Source organism: Pelodiscus sinensis, chromosome 10 (assembly GCF_049634645.1).
Source record: "Pelodiscus sinensis isolate JC-2024 chromosome 10, ASM4963464v1, whole genome shotgun sequence".
In the NCBI taxonomy this organism is placed as follows: Eukaryota; Metazoa; Chordata; order Testudines; family Trionychidae; genus Pelodiscus; species Pelodiscus sinensis.
The window spans coordinates 15,735,583-15,755,100 of NC_134720.1; the positions used below are offsets into that span (position 1 = coordinate 15,735,583).

At 43.1% G+C, this 19,518-nt stretch overlaps 1 protein-coding gene and 2 long non-coding RNA genes across 4 annotated transcripts; 1 reads left to right on the plus strand and 2 right to left on the minus strand.

The window, feature by feature from the left end:
* The first annotated feature begins 305 nt into the window (after positions 1 to 305).
* LOC142830848 (uncharacterized) lies at positions 306 to 2,502 on the plus strand. Of its 2 annotated transcripts, none has more exons than XR_012906376.1 (3): positions 306 to 382; positions 1,947 to 2,032; positions 2,374 to 2,502. It is a non-coding gene; the product is annotated as an uncharacterized LOC142830848 (long non-coding RNA). The 2 variants fall into 2 exon arrangements; XR_012906375.1 differs by having other exon boundaries at positions 320 to 382; positions 1,938 to 2,032.
* On the minus strand, positions 1,228 to 2,378 carry LOC142830849 (uncharacterized). Its single transcript, XR_012906377.1, has 2 exons — positions 2,106 to 2,378; positions 1,228 to 1,837 (listed from the first exon to the last, which is right to left on the minus strand). It is a non-coding gene; the product is annotated as an uncharacterized LOC142830849 (long non-coding RNA).
* A 12,591-nt stretch (positions 2,503 to 15,093) lies between the features above and the next one.
* RNF228 (ring finger protein 228) lies at positions 15,094 to 19,278 on the minus strand. The gene has a single exon (XM_075937540.1). The coding sequence runs from the start codon at positions 18,598 to 18,600 to the stop codon at positions 17,725 to 17,727; it is 876 nt and encodes a 291-aa protein (XP_075793655.1). The 5' UTR covers positions 18,601 to 19,278; the 3' UTR covers positions 15,094 to 17,724.
* Between the last annotated feature and the right edge of the window lie 240 nt (positions 19,279 to 19,518).

Genomic DNA, 19,518 nt, shown 5'->3' on the forward strand with positions numbered 1-19,518 from the left:
ATAGCAAATATACGCGCACCAGGGTAGCTGCTTTTTATAGCCTTCAGACAGTAACACCATAACGCTAACCAAAGGAATATCCACAGCGGTGGACACGAGAAACTAAACAATAAAAGCATCGTTTAGATTTACAATGGGGCTAAAGACATGACAGATTTTCCCGTCCTCGAGAAAAGAAATCTTTAAAGAAAAGTACCAACCAGCAACAACATCCCCACTTTTCTACCCGTTACATAGAGCGGCCCTCGTTGTGACGTGTGCGTACGTTCTAATTTAAAGCATTGTTCTTATCTGCTCGAGACCGTGCAAAGCCGTGGGAGAAAGTTGTAACAGACAACAGGTCTGCGAAAGAATCGCGAAGTGACATGTTCCCTTTGGAGAGGTCTGGTTTTAAAAATCCCCTTGTTGGGTTAGCTGTCCCACCAAAGCTTAGTAAAAGATCAGACATACAAAGATTACCTCGGTGGTATCCCTTGGTGGACACACTGTCCCCCCCTTTGCTTCGTTCCGTCTGGGAGAAACGTGACCAAAAAGAGGGACCCAAACTCTAGAGAGCCTTCGTGCCTTTAGCCTCAGTAAATATTTAGAGACAAGTAGCCTAAAGATTAATTGTTTGAAGGGCCCTTTTGGGGAAACATAATACTATTTGGAGAAAAAAAATTAACAGCAAAGGGCCAGGAAGATTAACATTTGAAAACTTATGAAATGTAAACTGCATATCTAATTGATTCCCAGCATATCAGTTTAAAGGATAAAGATGTATATCTACGTGATGGATATTGCATTAATAGGCACATAAATAAAGGTTGAAAAGTCATCACTGAAACCTTTGAAGTTTATTCCATCGCTTTTATGTCGCATCTACACGTCTCAGCGCCGTCTTTGCTCCAGCTTTCCAGTCAGGGGGTTGCACAAAATTAGAAGGTGTTTGTAAAACAGCAAGTTCGTTTGTGAATAGAGAGCTATAAAACACTTACTTTGGGAGGCGGGGGAGCGCGAGGCTACGGCAGGTGTGTAAAGAGATCAGCACCTGGAGTGGGGTGACATGACACTCAGCGATGGGAACAGAATGATTCTGATCAGCTATTTGTAAAAAGGAACTATTTTCAGACTGGGCCTGGAATCTGTGGTTGCGCGCAGGGTGGGGATGAGAACTCAGAACACCTTTAATTCAATTTAAAATCGAGCCCATCTGATTCAGAGGGAGCTGCTTCCAGCAGAAAAACCTAGAGTTATTTATTCATTTATTTACTGCGATCGTGGGGAAAGAGGTACATTATTTTTCATCTGTAGATCTCCATACAATAAGGTATCAATGGAGTTCTTGTGGACAAATTCTAGTATTTACACTTTTGCCATGAAAAGAAGGAAATAAAACAAAAGCCGACTGGAGTGTTGTCTGAATTCACCAGAGTTAATATGACTCTAGTTCTGGCTAGGTGTCATTGGGAGAGAGATGGATTCCTCTAAATATAAATGTGTCTTCTCTTCATGCTCATTTGCCCAACATTCTGCTCTCAGTGACCCTGGAAGTAACTTGATAGAGTCTGGGGCTCCCAGTTTCACTGCTTCCAGTAACGAGTTATAGAGAAATAAAGTTAGTAAGAGTAGTGAGGAGACGACTTACTGTATGTAGCTCAGTTCTCTGAGGGCCCTTTTCTTCAGCAAAAAGGAATGTAATTGTAGGCTGCCTGGCAGAGTTAGCTACCGGAGCAGTGACTGAAATTCCAAATCTCCGAGTCGATTCCTTGTCAATACTTCTGTCTTCATTGTGAAACCCGATGCCGTGTAGCTGAGAGGACTTTCCATTACTGAGAGAGTCTTGGAACGCTTAACCCTGCAAGTCACAGAACCATCTCTTTCTAGCATCTTTTTTTTAAAAATGCAATAAATACAAATGTATTTCTCTAATTCCTCACCTTTCTAATTATTACCAGATCCTCTAGGAAACGACACTACAACCTCCAATTCATCCTAGTAAATACCTTCTGGAGAGAGTATAGAGGTGCATCTATGATCGTATTGCTGATAGGTACGGGTAGAGAATAGTATTAATGTTCCCTCTCCATTTAAAATCTGTGAAGAGAGAGCACGTTTCTGCTTACCAGGTAATGAGATCCATGCGCTGGAAACCCTGAAATTATTGTCCAAATTCTCTGTTTTAAAGGATCTTATTTTATTGCTTCTGCACCCTGGAGCGGAGGAAAGATTTGCTCCAAAAACCGCTCCCCGAAGAAATCCAACTGATCTAATAGTTTATGTGTATTTTTGTAGAAAAATACGTCCAACGAAGCCTGATTTATCCCAAGCAAGTGTTAAAGGGGCAGGATGTTGAAAGAAAAAAACCTGTTGCGTTTTTGTTATTTATTCCAGCTGCACTGGAGTCGAACTTGTTGGGAGGAAACGCAACCTTTGGACAAAAAGCAACAACATTGCAAAATCTTACTATCTACTGGTATCGGTGGCATTCTTCATGTAGGAGAAGCTGCAAGGTGAATCCAGCAAGGAAAATTGGAGGAGGAAGAGTTGGTTGGCTGTAAATAAATCGGAGGAATTGGTATTTTTAAAAGATGCTGTCACAGTCGAGATTTGACAGAGGGGAAACCAAAGACATTTTCATTCCACACCCGCCCCAGCCTTATATATTGGTATCTGGCAAACAGGATTTCATAGATATGTAAGCGAAATGTATGGACGAAAAATGCCATCTGAAGTAGTAGCAGTGGCATTTTGAAATGAACGTTCCAACCTTTGTTACTTTTCTATTAATTGTGACACTAGGGGTGACGATACATTCCTTCGGGATCGCGAAACGCTCCAATAGGGGTTTATTGCAACAAAGCACATTACAATCTCGAGGCTTGATTAAATGCCTTTGCATTCAGAAAAAGCGATTGTCATAACAGCAAAAGAAATAACTTCTGGCTGTTCCCCCCTGTGCCTAATTTAGCTTACGCCCATGTTTAGGATTTCCAGGTTTTCCAACAGGTAATAGGTCTTAAAAGAGTTTGCAACCCCTGCCTCACCTGAAAGAGTCGCTGCCATGATATATTGGTGCAGCAGTGATTTTTCTATGGCATGACAGAAGCAGAAATGTAAAGAGGAAATCAGTCTTTCTAGCACAGACATTGAATTCATTACTCTGTATGTCGCCTACAGCTATATGATATCACCACTTATTCTTTTTTTAAAGACGAATTGGATTAAAATCGATTTAGAATGGGAAAAGGGAGGCCCACTTCGATATGAAGGATTGATATGGGCTTGCTGCAGGTTTACACTGAGAAAACAAAGTTGCTTTATTCACCCTGAATGGCCAGTGCACAGTTTGCACAGAGAAGATAGGGTAGACTACAGTCACAGTTTATAGTGTGAAAGCAGAGAGTTAGTTATTGCTGCAGTTACTCCACAGGTTTTGGCAAATGTGATACCGGCCAGGGCGGATGTCATTTCCACCGCTTTTTCTTTCTTTCTTTCTGCGGTCACTCCGACATAACTGAGATTAGAATATGACCCTATATGGACTGGCACTGGGCGTTACCGAAATACGTTTTTTGGCCTGTTAGGTGGAATCTTGACCGATTGAAGCCAAAGGGAGTTTTGCCATTAACTTCAATGGGGCCAGGATGTCACCCTTTAATTGCAGCTGGCACCGGGATTTCTTCATCTGCTTATTACAGAATTAGTACAAGGACTAGCAGCTAGAAGTCTGCTTCTTTTTATGGGAAGGGGAAATATACAAGGAACCCTTTAATATGACTGTACTTGGATGACACATTGACAGCACTTAGTAACCCAAGAGCAGAATACATATTCCAAATCAAAGAAAGTAAATTGTTCCTTAATTTCTGTTCCTTTTGTTGTTTCGGTCTCCTTCTCTCTGTAGGACTTCACATAGGTAAAACTAAATATAAAATAAATCCAAATTGGGGTTGTAAACCCTAAATCAAGAAAGTATTTACTTCAGTACAACTGAATGGGAACCCAGAAGAAAAACAAGAGGTAGACAGTCATCAGGAAAGGAACTTTGGGGCAGACCAAAAGCCAAAGAAAAAAGGTGGACTCACAGGAAAGCCACTCACTTGTGTTCCTTCCAATGTCCTGTTCCAAAAGGGACAGCGATGAAATGATCAAGAAATTCTTTGCTAAACAGGTCTCACTCCTCTTGCTCTTCTAACATATCCAAATTGCCATCACACCTATTCCCCCTGCACCAGATTTCAAACCGTTTTAGTTCAGACACAGGGGAAAGGCCTCCTGATATGAGGACAAAACCACCTTCCTGCCAAAAATTACGCTGCAGGGTCAGATTGGGCTGATTTGGAAATCATAATCATCATCGCATCAAGAGGGTATTTGGCACAATTGCTATCATTGGGAGCAGGATCAGGGCCCAGTGTCTCCTCCACTGAAAGAATCGCTATATTTAGCCGAAAAAAATGCAAGGAAGGTTTTATTCATGTTCCCTTTAAAAACCGGATTTGTAGGGAACAGCAGTAACCAAAAATGAACAGAGGTTTTGTTTTCTCCCCTTCTCCTGGTTATTTATCATGGGCATCACAGATTTATAGGGCCAAGAAATATTTTCAGAGCCACAAAAAAGTGGCACTGTCACTTTTGAGCAGCACCTTATGTGTTCGTTTTAGAATGTATAAGGCAGTGTTTCTCAACTTTTTTTTAATAAAAAGTCTCCCTTTAAAAAAATTATAAGTACCCCTCAGTACCTACAGTTTTCAGAGACACTTTTTTTTCCCTACCATTGCAACACATTTGTTTAAACAACTTAATCGTAGCCAGGTGGGCGATGACATTTTTGGGTGTAAAAAGTACAAAAATAATAAAGCGCTGTAAAACTTAAAACAAAAATTCAGTTTTCTCCAAATTTCAGTTGTGTTGACATACCGCCCCCCCGACTTCTCTCGAGTACCCCAAGGGTACTTGTACCACTGGTTGAGAAGCACTGGTATAAGGTACTTCCGAATATCTAATATGTGTTACATAAATTGTCAGAGTTAATACAGGAGCTCATTTGCCATCCAAAATAATTGCAATAGCATAAGAGACAATTTTATAGCTTTAATATTAATACATAAAATAAATAATAAATAATGTTTTGATCATCCTGCAAGTATTTGTGAATGGAGAGCATTTTTTTCTTGTATACATATATTGTGTCCTTCTGTCTTGTGAATAGCATGTGTTTTAAAGGCTTAATTCTGTAATCCAGGCAACTGGATTGTTGTTGCTAGACTTTCTTCTTCCTGAGCTGATTGGATCAGGTTTGCTCACGTTTGTGATTTCAGCTTTCCATAGAAGACAATCCCCTCAGCTAATATAAAAACAATCCCCAAGTTACAGCTGTATTTCTAATCTCATTTTTGCTTCAGATTTCAGAACACACTTCTTTCTCTCTGGAAGAAAATTGAAATTTAAACATAGTACTTTCCCCCCAGTTCTCATCCATTTTGCCCAGAGACTAGGTTTTTTTGTTTTTAAAGTGGGAGTAGAAATAAACCTATATTTTTCTGAGAAGGGAGGGCTGATTCTGAACCCATTAGAAATAAGCATCAAAAATCCCAGAAGTGGGAGAATTGGCTCAAATGCTATGTAATATTGTTTTATTTATAAATTGGCCAGCAGAGAGCAGGCCGGCAACATTTATTCAGAATTCATTGCTAGTCACTTCACCTACTCATTTCATTACTAACTTGGGAAGAATCTGTGACCATCTCTCTCTCCTTCCCCTGTTAGCTGAAACAGGGATACTAACAATAAAAATTTTCAAAAGTCATGTTTGGAGGCTGGTTGGCCCCTGTTTTGAACCTATTAACTGCTACATTTATTTCTAATGGGTTCAGAATCATCACCTGTTATTCTTGAGGTTCTGGGTAGGGAGCTGTAATTTTAGAAGGAATGAAGGACTTGATCCTGCAAGATGCTAAACACAACCACTTAAGTATGTAACTTCAATGTAACTTAAGCAGGTGGTCAAGTGCTTTGTTGAGTGGGATGGATTTCAGTATGAGCTTACGTGTTTTGTTGACTCTTCCTATAATATTGTTTGCAAGAGTCAATAATTATATGAAAAGATGCAGCACACAGTTCAAGATTCCTAACACAGCACTTGCTGCAAAGGCCCTTCCATCCTGAGTGGTTCATTTGCTATTCCTTGAGCCAAGCTTGCTAGAGACAATGAACTACATAATGGTTTTGTGCGATGCATACTTCTATTCAGATTTTAACACAATGCTCATCTGCAGGATCTGAGTCTCTTCCAGCTAGTGTCTTCAGACTTATTTTCATATGGCAGGGGATAATCTGGAAAAGAGACTCCCAAGATGGCAGTTAAATGTATTAATCTATCATCCAGACTCTCAAGAGATGGGCCAAAACCTGATGTTCTTAGTCCTTTCTCAAGCAAAACTCCCAATGATATCAATAGCAAAAATCTCATTGCCTGAGTAAAAACAGAGTAAGAATTTTGCTGCATACGTTTTTAAATTATATTGAATAGCGAAGATAAAAGATACAAACCTGACTGAAGAGATGCTGTATTTGAGCTACATCTGAAAAATAAGCCAGGTCTGAATCAAAGTTGCAGAAGCAGTTTCAGATTTTGGTATTGTAATGGGAAACGCACACCAAACTAAGCCCCAGTTATTGTCACTCGAAAGCAAACAAGTGAATATCATGTGACCACATAAGAACAGCAGTATTGGGTCAGACCAAAGGTCCATTTAGCCTGGTATCCTGTCTGCTGACTGTGGCCAATGCCAGGCGCCACATAGAGAATGAACAGAACAGGTAATCAAGTGATCCCTCCCCTGTCACCCATTCCCAGCTTTTGACAAACGGAAAAGTGATACATGCCTGTATACATCTTCTGAAATACATAAAGAAAACTGTATGTTTGTATGTAGATTGTGATCACCTCTTCCACATACTGCCCATTTATAAATGGCTCAAATACAACAGAGACACAGAGAATTTGCAGAGTAATTGCAGATATAACAACTTGGAATTCAGGGAACTTGGTTATAATGAAGATCTAGTCTGCACTACAATTTGCAATTAGGGTGACCATATTTCCCAAAGGAAAAATGGGACACCGCCTGGGGCTGTCCTGAGGGTCTCCCCCTATAGGGCTGTCCCAAGCTGCTTACCTGAGCCCTCCTTCCTGCTGGACAAAGCCAATGCACAGGAGATCCCCTCCCTGCACAGGGCTGGCCCACTCCACTCACCCAAGCCTTGCCTGCCTGCTGTGTGAGGCTGGGTTTATTGCTCACTCAGGCCCTGCCTCTCCCCTGTATGGATCTGGCATAATCTTTCCTCCCCGCATGTTCCTTCACGCCACTCCCCACTTGTTTGTCTGATGACTTCGTAATTGCAAATGGGACAAATGCCCACTTTTGTCAGAAAGGTCAGAGTCAGGGCTTAAAAAGGGACGGCACCAGTCAAAAATGGGACATATGGTGACCCTATTTGCAACCCTATTGTATTACATAACCAGACTAATACTTTAGGCAGCTCAATTCCCCACAGCACTACAAATTGTGACCACCATGTAACAGGGTATAGGGACAATTACATTGAAACCACATCTCCTGACCCAGCATAGGCAACAGGAATAATGATCCTGCCCCCCATTGCTATGTTTGAGAAAGGCTGGGGAAGTGATTTGGGCAACCAAAGACCCATTAGTCTGGTCTCAATAGTGCATGAAGCTTTGGAACCAGTTTTGAAGGAAATAATTGGAAGATTGGAAGGTAAAACAGAAAATGGGATAAAACACAACACGAGTTTGCCAAAGATAGATTGCATTACATTGTTTGTGTCTATTCCTTTCAATAAAATGATTTTTTTTGTTCAAGAAAAATTAAGTAGATCTAATCTTATTTGGATGTCAGCAAATATTTGACATGATACCACATAGTAAGCTATTTAAGACAGAGAAGTGGGGGATTAGTTCAATAGTAAGGTAAATAAGATCTAACTGAAGGAGATGATAATGGATTGTGCTGAAAGGTGAACCATCAGGCTGGAGGGAGGTTACTAGTGGAATTCCTCAAGACTGGTCTTGAGGCTGATCTTATTTAATATTTTCATTAATGACTTTGATATAAAAAGTGAGAGTATACTAATAAAATATGCTGATGACACAAAGTTGGGAGGCATCACCAATACAGTGAAGAATCAGAATATAATATAGCAAGAATTGGATGGCTTTTAGAAAATAATAAAAGTGGGATAAAATTTAATAGCATGAAGTGCAAGATCACACATTTAGGGACTATTGAGAAGAACTCTTGCTATATGGTAGGAGTTCACTTGGAAATGGCAGGTGTATTAGTAGAGTGCAGGATGGCCAGGAGGTAATAGTATGATACAATCAAGTTAAACACAAATGCAAGCCTAGGACACATCAGGCAAGGTATTTCCAACAGAGATAGGGAAGAATTAATGCTATTGTACAAGGTAATCATGATAAATTTCCGGTATGTATAGTTCTGATCACCCATATTCAGAAAAGATGACTTCAGACTGCAAGTGGTGCAGATAAAGCTACTAGGATGATCAAAAAACCAGAGAGCCTACTTTATAAGAGGAAATGGGAACAGCTTGTCTTGTTTAGCCTAGCCAAAGGCATGATTCTTCGTTATGAATATCAGGCTTTAAAAAGCAGGGTGGAAAAAATTCAAGTGAAAGGATAATGCTGGCACAAGAACACATGGATATATAACCTGTCCATAAATAAACTCAGGTTGAAAATCAGGTGGTGTGTAATAATCAGTGGAAAACATTGTATTGTGGAAAACAACTAGTTTTAAGATAAAGTTTGACAAATTTATGAATCAAGATTACATGGAATAGCATGAGTCTAGACTTAATGACACAGAAAGTCCTTATGTCTCATTCTCCTAAAGGAGACTGATTTTCAGAGAGGGTGGGTAAAGAAGCTTTTTGGGCTACAGCCACAACAGTACTTGGAGATCCTACTTGCCACATTAGGTCCAACATTTGGACATCACAGAGATTCTCAAAACCTTTGTTCAGCTGCTGCCTAACCCTGGAGACGCTAATATCCCAAGATGATGGAATTTCTATGGTTAATTTTCCTTGGGTCTACACTAGACCTGGAAGATTGGCTTAAGGTACACAACTCCAGCTATGCAGAATACACATCTGGAGTTGGCTTACTTAAGCTGAGCTTGGCGCCATCCTCACTGAGGGAGGCTAACAGGAGCAAATGCTCCTGTTGGCTTCCCTTACTCCTTGTGACTGCAAGGAGTACAGATATTGGCCAGAGCTGCACTCAGTATTTGATTTATGGGTCTATGCTAGACCCACTCAACTGAACACCAGAACATCAATCTCCAGTGTGGTGAGTGAAAACATGCTCTAAGTTTCTGCCAATGATCATGCACACAGGTGTCTGAGTTTAACACCCAAATGGGATAATCAAACTAGGAGTCCCCTCCTTTTTTGCCTGGTGGACCCCATCCTGTAGGCACATTCAGAGGATGCCTAGAACACATAAAATAGTGAGAGAGAAGGAGGGTAAAGGAAGGAAGAGGAAGCAGCCTTCTTAGAACCTTTAGCCAAGTCTTTAGAGTGCTCACCCAGGATGTGGGACACCTACGTTGAGTTTCCCTCTCTGGAAGGTGGAATGAGAATCTGGATGTGGGGTTCCTATTTCTCAGGTGAGTGCCTTAACTACAGGAGCACAGGCTATGCAGGTGTGGATGTCAGTCTCTCCTAATGAAGCTGTTCCAGCTTCATGAACTGGGCTTGTTTAGTTTGGAAAAAAGAAGATTAAGGGGGGACATGATAGCGGTTTTCAAATATCTAAAAGGGTGTCACAAGGAGGAAGGAGAAAATTTGTTCCTCTTGGTTTCTGCGGACAGGACAAGGAGTAATGGGCTTAAAGTGCAGCAGGGGAGGTTTAGATTGGACATTAGGAAAAAATTCCTAACTGTCAGGGTGGTCAAATATTGGAATAAATTGCCAAGGGAGGTGGTGGAATCTCCCTCTCTGGAGATATTTAAGAACAGGTTGGATAGACATCTGTCAGGGATGGTATAGATGGAGCTTGGTCCTGCCTTGAGGGCGGGGGGCTGGTCTCGATGACCTCTCGAGGTCCCTTTCAGTCCTATGATTCTATGATTCTATGATATAAATTATTAAATATGCATAAGGTCCAAAAGAGTGAAAATGGCAAAGTAGACAAGTTAAACCCCTCTCCTTGGAACTTCGTATTGACTGTATTATGCATACTGTTCCAGTTATGAAGAAAAAGCAGATGAGTCCTGAATGTCAAGTGGGTTGCTTTACCTTAAACAGGAGAGAGAAGTAAGTGGTCATTAGACAGAAGTGAGATAATCCCTGAAAATAGTAAGGGGTCTGGTTTGCTTGTAATCCAATGTACTGCTTATGCAGTTCCGCACTCAGGCTATGTCTACACTGCTGCAGTTTTTTGGAAGAGGAAATGCAAATGGAGGGCTCATTTGCATATTCTCTTCTCATCCTTTATGCGGAAGAGGTTTTTGCGATAAAAAGCCCTGTGTAGGGCCATTTGTCGGAAAAAACCCATTTTGCGCAAGTTCCCTTATTCCTCAAAAAAACAGGCTTACAGGATCTTGCGCAAAACGGGGTTTTTCCAACAAATGGCCCTACACAGGGCTTTTTATCGCAAAAACCTCTTCCGCAAAAAGGATCAGAAGAGAATATGCAAATGAGAGCATGAGATTTGCAAATGAGCATTCATTTGCATTTCCTCTTCCAAAAAACTGCCATAGTGTAGACATAGCCCTAGTGTGCTGTCCTCTGCGGATCTTACTCTCCCCATTAATTGTACTGTATGTGAAGCCTATGGATCTTATTCAGGCCTGGGGATTCCAGTGGGTGGCAAGGCACCTAACAATTATACACTGAAATGGTGAACAGTGCTAGAGCTACAATTTATGAATTGCTGAACCTTGGAAAACGTAAGGATCTTAGTAGATCCATCATTATATGAAAATCAGACCCCTTGAAACATAGGCTCATAAGGGTTGGAAGAAACCTCAGGAGGTCATCGAGTCCAACCCCCTGCTAAAAGCAAGATCAATCCCAACTAAATCATCCCAGCCAGGACGTTGTGAAGCTGGGACTTAAAAACCTGTAGGGATGGAGATTCCACCACCTCCCTAGGTAACTCATTCCAGTGCTTCACCACCCTTCTAGTGAAATAGTTTTTCCTAATATCCAACCTACACATCTCCCATGCTGCAGCTTGAGACCATTGCTTCTGTGATCTGTCACCACTGAGAACAGCCTCTTTCCATCCTCTTTGGAGCCTCCCTCCAGAGAGTTGAAGGCTGCTTTCAAATCACCCCACTCCCCCACACTGTTCTTTTTTGTAGACGGAATAAGCCCAAATCCCTCAGCCTCTCCTCATAAGCCATGTGCTCCTGCCTCCTAATAATTTTTGTTGCCCTCCACTGGACTCTCCAAAACATTCTTTCTGTAACATGGGACCCAGAAATGGACACAATACTCCAGATGTGGCCTCACCAATGCCGAATAAATGGGAATAATCACTTCCCTAGATCTGCTGGCAAGGCTCCTACTAATGCACCCTAATATATCATTAGCATTCTTGGCTACAAGGGCACACTGTTGACTCATATCCAGCTTCTCATCAGTTGTTATCCCGAGGTTCTTAGGTGCTTAAGTTTGCCAGTGAGTGTGCACACAGTTGCCTGAGCTTAACACCAAAGTGGAATCATCAAACTCAGAGCCCTCTGCCTTTTATGCCTGTGGAGCCCCATCCTTAAAGGATGCCCAGAACCATATAAAATAGTGAGGAAGGAGGAGAGTAAAGGAAGGAATTGGACGCAGCCTTCTGAGAACCTTTAGCAGTTAGAGAAAATAGAATCTGCAGCAGGACAAATAATGTGTGAGGCCACGTGTGGGGGAACCAACTGCACATGTCTCATGCTGGCCCTGCCCTTGAAAGTACCTCAAACTGAATAGAAGCATTTAAAATCACTAGTGACATGGAAATGCAGGCCATTAATTTAAGTTACCTTAACTTTACCTTTTAATAAATGTTCTTTGGTGGAGCACTCCCATGCTTGATGCCAAACAGCTAAAAATTAGCTATTTTTTTATAGATACAAGAGTAATTCTTAACATCACTGCTCATATTGCTTTTTGACGGATATCAGTGGAATAGAAAATTAGTTAAGACAACTTTCTGGCTGTGTCTAGATTGCATCCCTTTTTCGTAAAAGGGATGCAAATTAGACATATAGCAATTGCAAATGAAGCGGGGATTTAAATCTCCCTGCTTCATTAGCATAAAAATGGCTGCCGCTTTTTTCGGCACGGAGCTTTGTCTAGCTTTGTCAGTCTAGACGCGGATCTTTCGGAAAATAAAGCCTTTTCCGAAAGATCCTTTATCCCTCATTTTAAATGAGGGATCTTTCGGAAAAGTCTTTATTTTCCAAAAGATCCGCATCTAGACTGACGCTTTTTTCCGGCAAAGCTCCACGCCGAAAAGAAGCGGCAGCCATTTTTATGCTAATGAAGCAGGGGAGATTTAAATCCCCGCTTCATTTGCAATTGCGATATGTCTAATTTGCATCCCTTTTACGAAAAAGGGATGCAGTCTAGACACAGCCTCTAGGTTTAGAAATAGATTAAATACATCTATAAAATCTTCTATGGTTTTTTGATATGCATGTCTTTTCAAATATTCACCTCTGCAATTAAGTAATTATAGGTAGGACCTTCCTGGTCTGGCACCATCGGGACAAGTCTAGAGTGAGAGAGTTTGCAAGATAACTCAATTCTGGACTTCTGATGCAGGTCTCTTCTCTCTGCTAGGGTGCTGTCAGCCTCCCGGCTGTACTCCCAGCCCCAGCCCTGGCTGTGCTCCCAACTCCACTCCTGGCCTCCAGCCACTCTGCTGCCGGAATCTCAGCTGCCAGCAATTCTGCTGCTGGACTTTTAGCTGGCCCACCCTACCAATGCTGCTAGGGATCTCTGGACCAGCAACATCCATGAATCTGCTGGATCACAGATGTTGCTGGAGCAGGGAGTCCCAGAATAGAGAGATCCTACCTGTAATATTTTGTGGCTATATACTAATGGCTGGCTACTGGTGACCAGATCATATTTAATAATAATTTCTCCCCTGCTACATGTTTATCTAGTCATAATATTTTCAGGCCCTTTCAAGGGAGAAGGCAAAGATAATTGAAAGTTTCTAGCTGTTGTACATATCATTGAATGTGCACACATACTTGCTATAAATATCATGGTGCTTTAAATAAAAAGAGGTGCTAGAATGCAGTTATTTTGAAAGGTACAAATAAAAAGAAACACCTCTGTGACATGACAGAATTTCAGTATTAATTCTGCCCTCCCCCCAGACTTATAAAAACAGAGTCCCATACACTTAAAGAAACATACACAATGTTATAGTTTGTAAATATAACATGTAATATACATACCTTAAGAAAGATTTTCCTAATGTCCAGCCTAAACAGCCTTTACTGCCATGTGAGCCAAGTGCTTCTTGACATTGCATCAGTGGTTAATGAGAACAATTTTTCTCCCTCCTCCTTGTAACAACCTTTAAAGTACTTAAACATGTTATGTTCCCCTCAGTCTTCTGTGGACTAAACAAACCTATTTTTTTCAATCTTCTTTCATATGTCATGTTTTCTAGACTTTTTGTCATTTTGGTTGCTCTTCTCTGGGCTCTCCAATTTGTCCATATCTTTCCTGAAACGTGGCACCCAGAACTGGACACAATACCCCAGTTGAGGCTTAATGTACCTAAGATGGTATATTAACTTCCTGCTTTCTACAACTATCAGATAGATTCTGCCCTCGGACACACTAATTTTGGAGTAAATTAATCACAATCTTTAGTAACTATGAGTTTGGGTCAACCCTATTCTGATGGCAAAATCATTAAAGAGAATGCTCAGCCAGAAGAAAACTATCAGGATATCATCATGGAGGATGTGTCTACATTACAGAGAAAATCAAAGTTGCCACTGTCCATATTCCAGGGTTTGAATTAGTGGTTCTGGTGAAGACACATTCAAAAGGAGCAGGGTACTCCATTTGATGCCAGTGGTCCTGTTTCCAGAGAAGTAAGGGAAGTTGAAGGGAAAGTGTTCTCCCTTCAACTTCCTGCTGTGCGGACAACGCCAAAAGACGAATTAAGGTACTTCGACTTCAGCTATGCAATTAACGTACCTGAAGCTGTGAATCTTAAATGTGACTTTATCCAGTAGTGTAGACATACCTGGAGAGCCCATCATGTCAGAGAGATGGAAGGTGTTATCTATGCAGAACAATAGGTCATTAGGCCTGACCAGAAACTCTGAAGATTTTTCAAGATCCATGTAGCACAGGAAACTTTTAGAAGGTCAGAGGAGCCATTCAAAATGAAGCCATTCAAAATGAAGCTTTTGCTGTAGCCCATAGTTTACATTATCAGTACTTCCCTAATAAAAACACTGATAAACTAATATTATATTTTCATTAGAAATATACACAATTATATTACATAATTAGTGAATGTGATATACATAAATATGTATATATTTTAAATTATTGTTTATTTTTTCTTAGCAAATATTACTGGGGAGGATGTGAGTTATTTACACACATTTTAATATGATTTATAATGCTTTACACTCCTGTAACATCTTCCATCCAAGGATCTCAAGTTGCTTTAAAGTTGCTTTTGTAATGAATAAAGCTTCAGAACCACTTGTTAGGGAGGTAAGTATTGCTATCCATTTTTATATGGATTAAATGAGGGACTGAAAGGTTAGAGACAAAATTTTCAACTCTTTGTATCTGAAATTGGGCATCTCAATTATCATATAGAAACTTAAATAAAAGAAGTCTGATTTTTTTAGGTGCCAAGTGTTCACATCTACTATTCAGATCAATGCTACACGCAGTTTTGAAAGGTACATTTTTACTTTAATGCCTAATTTATTAATCCAAATTTGAAAACATTAGCCTAAATAATTTGGTCAAGGTCATGAAGAAAGTTCGTGCAGAGCCAAAAGAGTCCAATAATTTATGTCCCCATAACATTTTTATTATGTGTTGTGTTATTATGTGGCGCAGATGTATATGTTTACCACTATAAGTGACACCAAGATCATGTACTGTTTTCATCAAATACTTTCATTATAATGGATCTTTGTACAAATACTACATTTTTACAGGTTTGTGATAATCAAGACAATGTACGCTACACATCACTTTTGCAGTCATAAAACACATTACACCTAAAACAAATCTTCAGTTGCTGTCTTTCTGCTCCTAAATAGTCAATATATTTCTTTTCACTTGTCATAAATAGAAGTGTCAAGTAAGGGTCTGTAAATAGAATACTTGTTAGGTTATCATGCAGATAGCTTGCATAAATACAGAGGGAATAATATAACCACCTTTAAATTCTCCAATTGTTAAGCACAAAAATAATCATTTCATTCCAATACCATACTATGTAGAAATATGGAATAAGAAGCAATTTCTCATTCCAGTTATAAGAGATTGTAACAGCCAATTAAGTTTTTTTTAAAAATTCAGGCACCAAACAATAATACTTACATAGAGTACTTTTCTTTGTACATTACAAAACAGATTACATGGCATTATTTTTAATCTCTCATTATGAGTATCTAGCCATATATGAAATACATTGAAGTCCCAGCTTGACATATACCAAAAGTTTCATATCAAGAAGTAGGGAAAACACTCTCTAGTTGTGACTATCATAACTGAAGGTTACTTATCAATACACAAATTATATTAACATATTCCACTTTCATGGTGCTGTTGAAAAATCAATACTTTTAATGTGGGAGTCCTTTCACCGTAGTTTAAACAAATGGCCAATCAATCATTATTCTGGGCCACAGAAATCTCTCAATCCAGTTTTAGACCTATATTTTATTAATTAAACATTTTCAGTAAATTGTTTAAAATGCACAAAACAGTGTTCAGTAACACATAATAAACAACAATCTCTAAAAAAGAATCAGCAAAGCCTACTTTAAACAAGCACTCATGGACCTGGCTAAAAGACAGTTGCTTTATAGAGGCAGTTATCCAATACAGGTGGAACAGAGATGTACTGAATACATGTGGAGATACTTTGGCGCAGTCCCTTTAAGATACATAGGAGTTTAAGACAGCTCCTTAGTAAATGTACTGTAGTTCATTTTTAAGGTTAAAAAGGGAAAGTACAAAATATAATGAACACTGTTATCTTATTCTGTTGGAACTACGTCAATGCTTCTCTTCAATTATATTCCAGGTGGGGGCAACAGTAAGCCAATTTTCTTTGATAAATGGCTTCATCCCTTCTGCATTGGAAAACAGAGAAACAAGGTTTTGCTAATAAAAGATAAAAGTGGGGAATGGCGTGTGGCCCTGTACTCCCCCTTGACTTTTCTTAATTACCCAAGATACCAAGCCATTTTATATGTGTTAGAGATATGTACCCTACCCTCCAGCTGGCAACAAGATAGCTGAGATCTTAATTCTCCACCTTCTTTGCCTCCCTCCATCATAAACATCCCCATCATCTATGCATATACAAAATGATTTCATCTCAAACTTATTAATTGTCCATGACAGAACTGAGATATAATTTCCTTTATTATCCTCCTTTCCTTGATGTAGTGAAAAATAAATAACAACTAATGCTTAGCACTTATATAGCACTTGACATTTTCAAAGTGCTTTACAAACATTAACTAATTGGTCATTGGAACTCCCTTTGAAATGGGTAAATAAGTACTATCACTCCCATTTCACAGAGGAGAAGCCTAATACACAGAAATGATAAATCACTTTCCCACAGCCACCTACCAGATCTGTGGCAAGGCCAGGATTACAATTCAGAAGTGCCTGCCTGCCAGTCTGTGCTCTATCCATTTGGCAACACTGCCATTAAAAATGAGTGTCCTGCATCCTTGTCCACTAACAAGGTCCTACTCTCCCAAATAAGAATCTACCCTTTAGGTTTGAGTATAACTAACCCATTTCCTTCTATTCTCCTGCCCATGGTCTTTCCCCTTAGGTGAGGAACAGAAGGGAGAGGGCCCTAAGAAGTTTGCATGGACTGGTGCTTGAGAAGCAGGGAGAGGGGGTGAGAAGCAGGTAACAGTTCAAGTGAATTTGGCAGGAAAAAAAAAGGTTTCACCTCCCTCCATGACAAAGACTTTCCCTGCACTCACAGACTGGGATCAAGGACTGTGCATGCCTTTGTGAAGGAAGTAGCAGGACAAGTGCACTGAGGTACAATGGCCCCACTTCCTCAAGACCCCTGCCTCGCACTCTCAAATCTGGTGCAGAGATCAGGGCCCCGTGTGTAGAGGAAAGCAGACAAGTGCACTGAGGTTCACTGGCCCCCAGCCTCCTCCAGGGTCCCTCCTCAAGTGGGGCAAGGGGCGCCCTTCACGTGCGGGGAAGAGCCCGAGTGCAAGGTAGGCCAGCAGGTCCCGCGCCGCCATTGGCGCCTGTTACTCCCCGTGAGTGGCCCCCGTAGCTCTAACACCCGCCCCCTTGGCGCCCCGGGACCAGCGCGGGTGGGAACGCACAGGGCTCCCGCTTCCCCGCACCCCCGGCCCCGGGGCCCCACCCAGCCTCAGGCGGCTGCTGCTGCAGCAGCAACAGGCGGCCGCGGCCTCAGCGCTACGTGTGGCTCCTCCTGCCGCCAGCAGCAGCAGCCCGCCCCCTGGGGGTCCCGCTCCCGGGGGCCGCCCCGGCCTCGGGCCGGTACTTGAGCCAGCAGATGAGCCAGGTGACCACGACGGAGAAGAGGGCGAGGATGCTGGCGACCGAGAGGCAGATGGGCCCCACGGGGGAGGGCGAGGCCGGGCCGCCGGGCCCCGGCTCGCCCCCGTACTGGTTGACGAAGATGAGGCCGGTGAAGAGCAGCACCACCATGGAGAGGAAGGAGAACACCACGCACACGCAGCCCGCGCTCAGCGCCGCCCGCTTGCAGCTCTGGCAGCTCTCGTAGCCCCCGCCCGAGGAGCGCGGCCCGGGGCGCTGCGGGCCCGCCTCGTGGGGCGCGGGGCGCGGCGCGGAGCCGGCGGCGGGGCGCGGGGCCGGCGGCAGGCGGTCCTGGGGCAGCGGGTCGCGGGCCCGCAGCTGCAGGGGGAAGGCCTCGGCCAGCTTGGTGTTGACGGGCAGGCTGTGCACGCGCTGGTCGGGCAGGGCGGTGCGGTGGCGGCAGACCGGGCAGCAGATGGTGCCGCTGGCCCCGGCCCGCCATGGCGCGGCGCCGGGCGGGCCGGGCGGCGCGGGCTGGGGCGGGGGGCGCTGGGCGGCCCGCAGGTGCAGCTGGCTCAGGCACTCCTGGCAGAAGGTGTGCAGGCACTCCAGCAGCTTGGGCGCGCGCCGCTCCAGGTCGAAGTAATTGTAGCAGATCTTGCACTCGTAGTCCTCGTAGCTCGGGGCCGCCGCCTCCTCCTCGGGCCCCCCGCCGTCCGCCGCCCCCCCATCCTGCTGCCGCCCGCCCGCCGCCCCTAGGCTGCCGCTGCCCTTGTCCGCCTGCTCGGCCATAACATCTTCTCAGCCAGCGGGGAGGGAGCGCCACCGAAAAAATAGCTCGACCCTCCCCCGCCGGCCTGGCTCCACTCAGCCCCGGAGCTGGAGCCCCCGGCCTGCCGCCCGGCTGCCCTGGGGGTGCAGGCGCCGGGGCATGGGAGGATGCCGAAGGGAGAGGCGGCTGGACCGGGGGTGGCCTCCCCGTAGCCCCCCTCTTCAATGCATGTCTCGGAACTCTTGCATCCTCCTCCTCCAGCGGCGGGATTCAAGCCTCTGCTGCGTGCGCGGCCGCCCCTCCGCGGCAGCCTCCTCGCCCCCTGGGCGCCTGAGCCTCTCGCGACTCACCATCAGCTGCAGCCCCCCGGAGTCGCCGCTTCGCTCCTTCCCTCCCCAGAAAAGAGCGAGCGAGCGAGCCGGTGATGTAATGCGGGGTTCCTGCTCCGAGCAGGCTCGGGCGGCAGGGGAGAGACAGACACTCACCAGCGGTGGCCTCTGCACGATCCGCTCTGAGCTCATTTCTGTGTTCAAGGACGAAAGCCAGTGACCACAAGGCCAGCTTAACCTTTCAATTGTAATTAGGAAGGCAAGGGCCAGGCTGGTGCCGCAGAGAGAGAAAGGGGTTCTCTCTCCTTGAAAATAATCATCTCTTGGAAATGCCTTGCTGCTGCTGATTTTGAAGGAGGTTTTCTTTGTTAGAACTGAACGGAGATCTAATGAATAGACGACCAGCACTGAGTCTGTGTCAGAGTCAGAACAGGAATTAACTACCAGATTAGAGACATACTTAAATAATTGTGCACTCTAACTGTGCTCATTTTATATTTTGGAAATACAGTGATGGGGCTGTTCCCATTGAAGTCAGTGGATTGTTCTTATTGATTTAACATAACAGAATCAAAACACCCTACACCAGATATTTTCCCCCTAAAATTT

Bases quoted from the DNA above. Each gene is read 5' to 3' on its own strand.
- RNF228 (XM_075937540.1), bottom strand. From the start codon at position 18,600: ATGGCCGAGCAGGCGGACAAGGGCAGCGGCAGCCTAGGGGCGGCGGGC.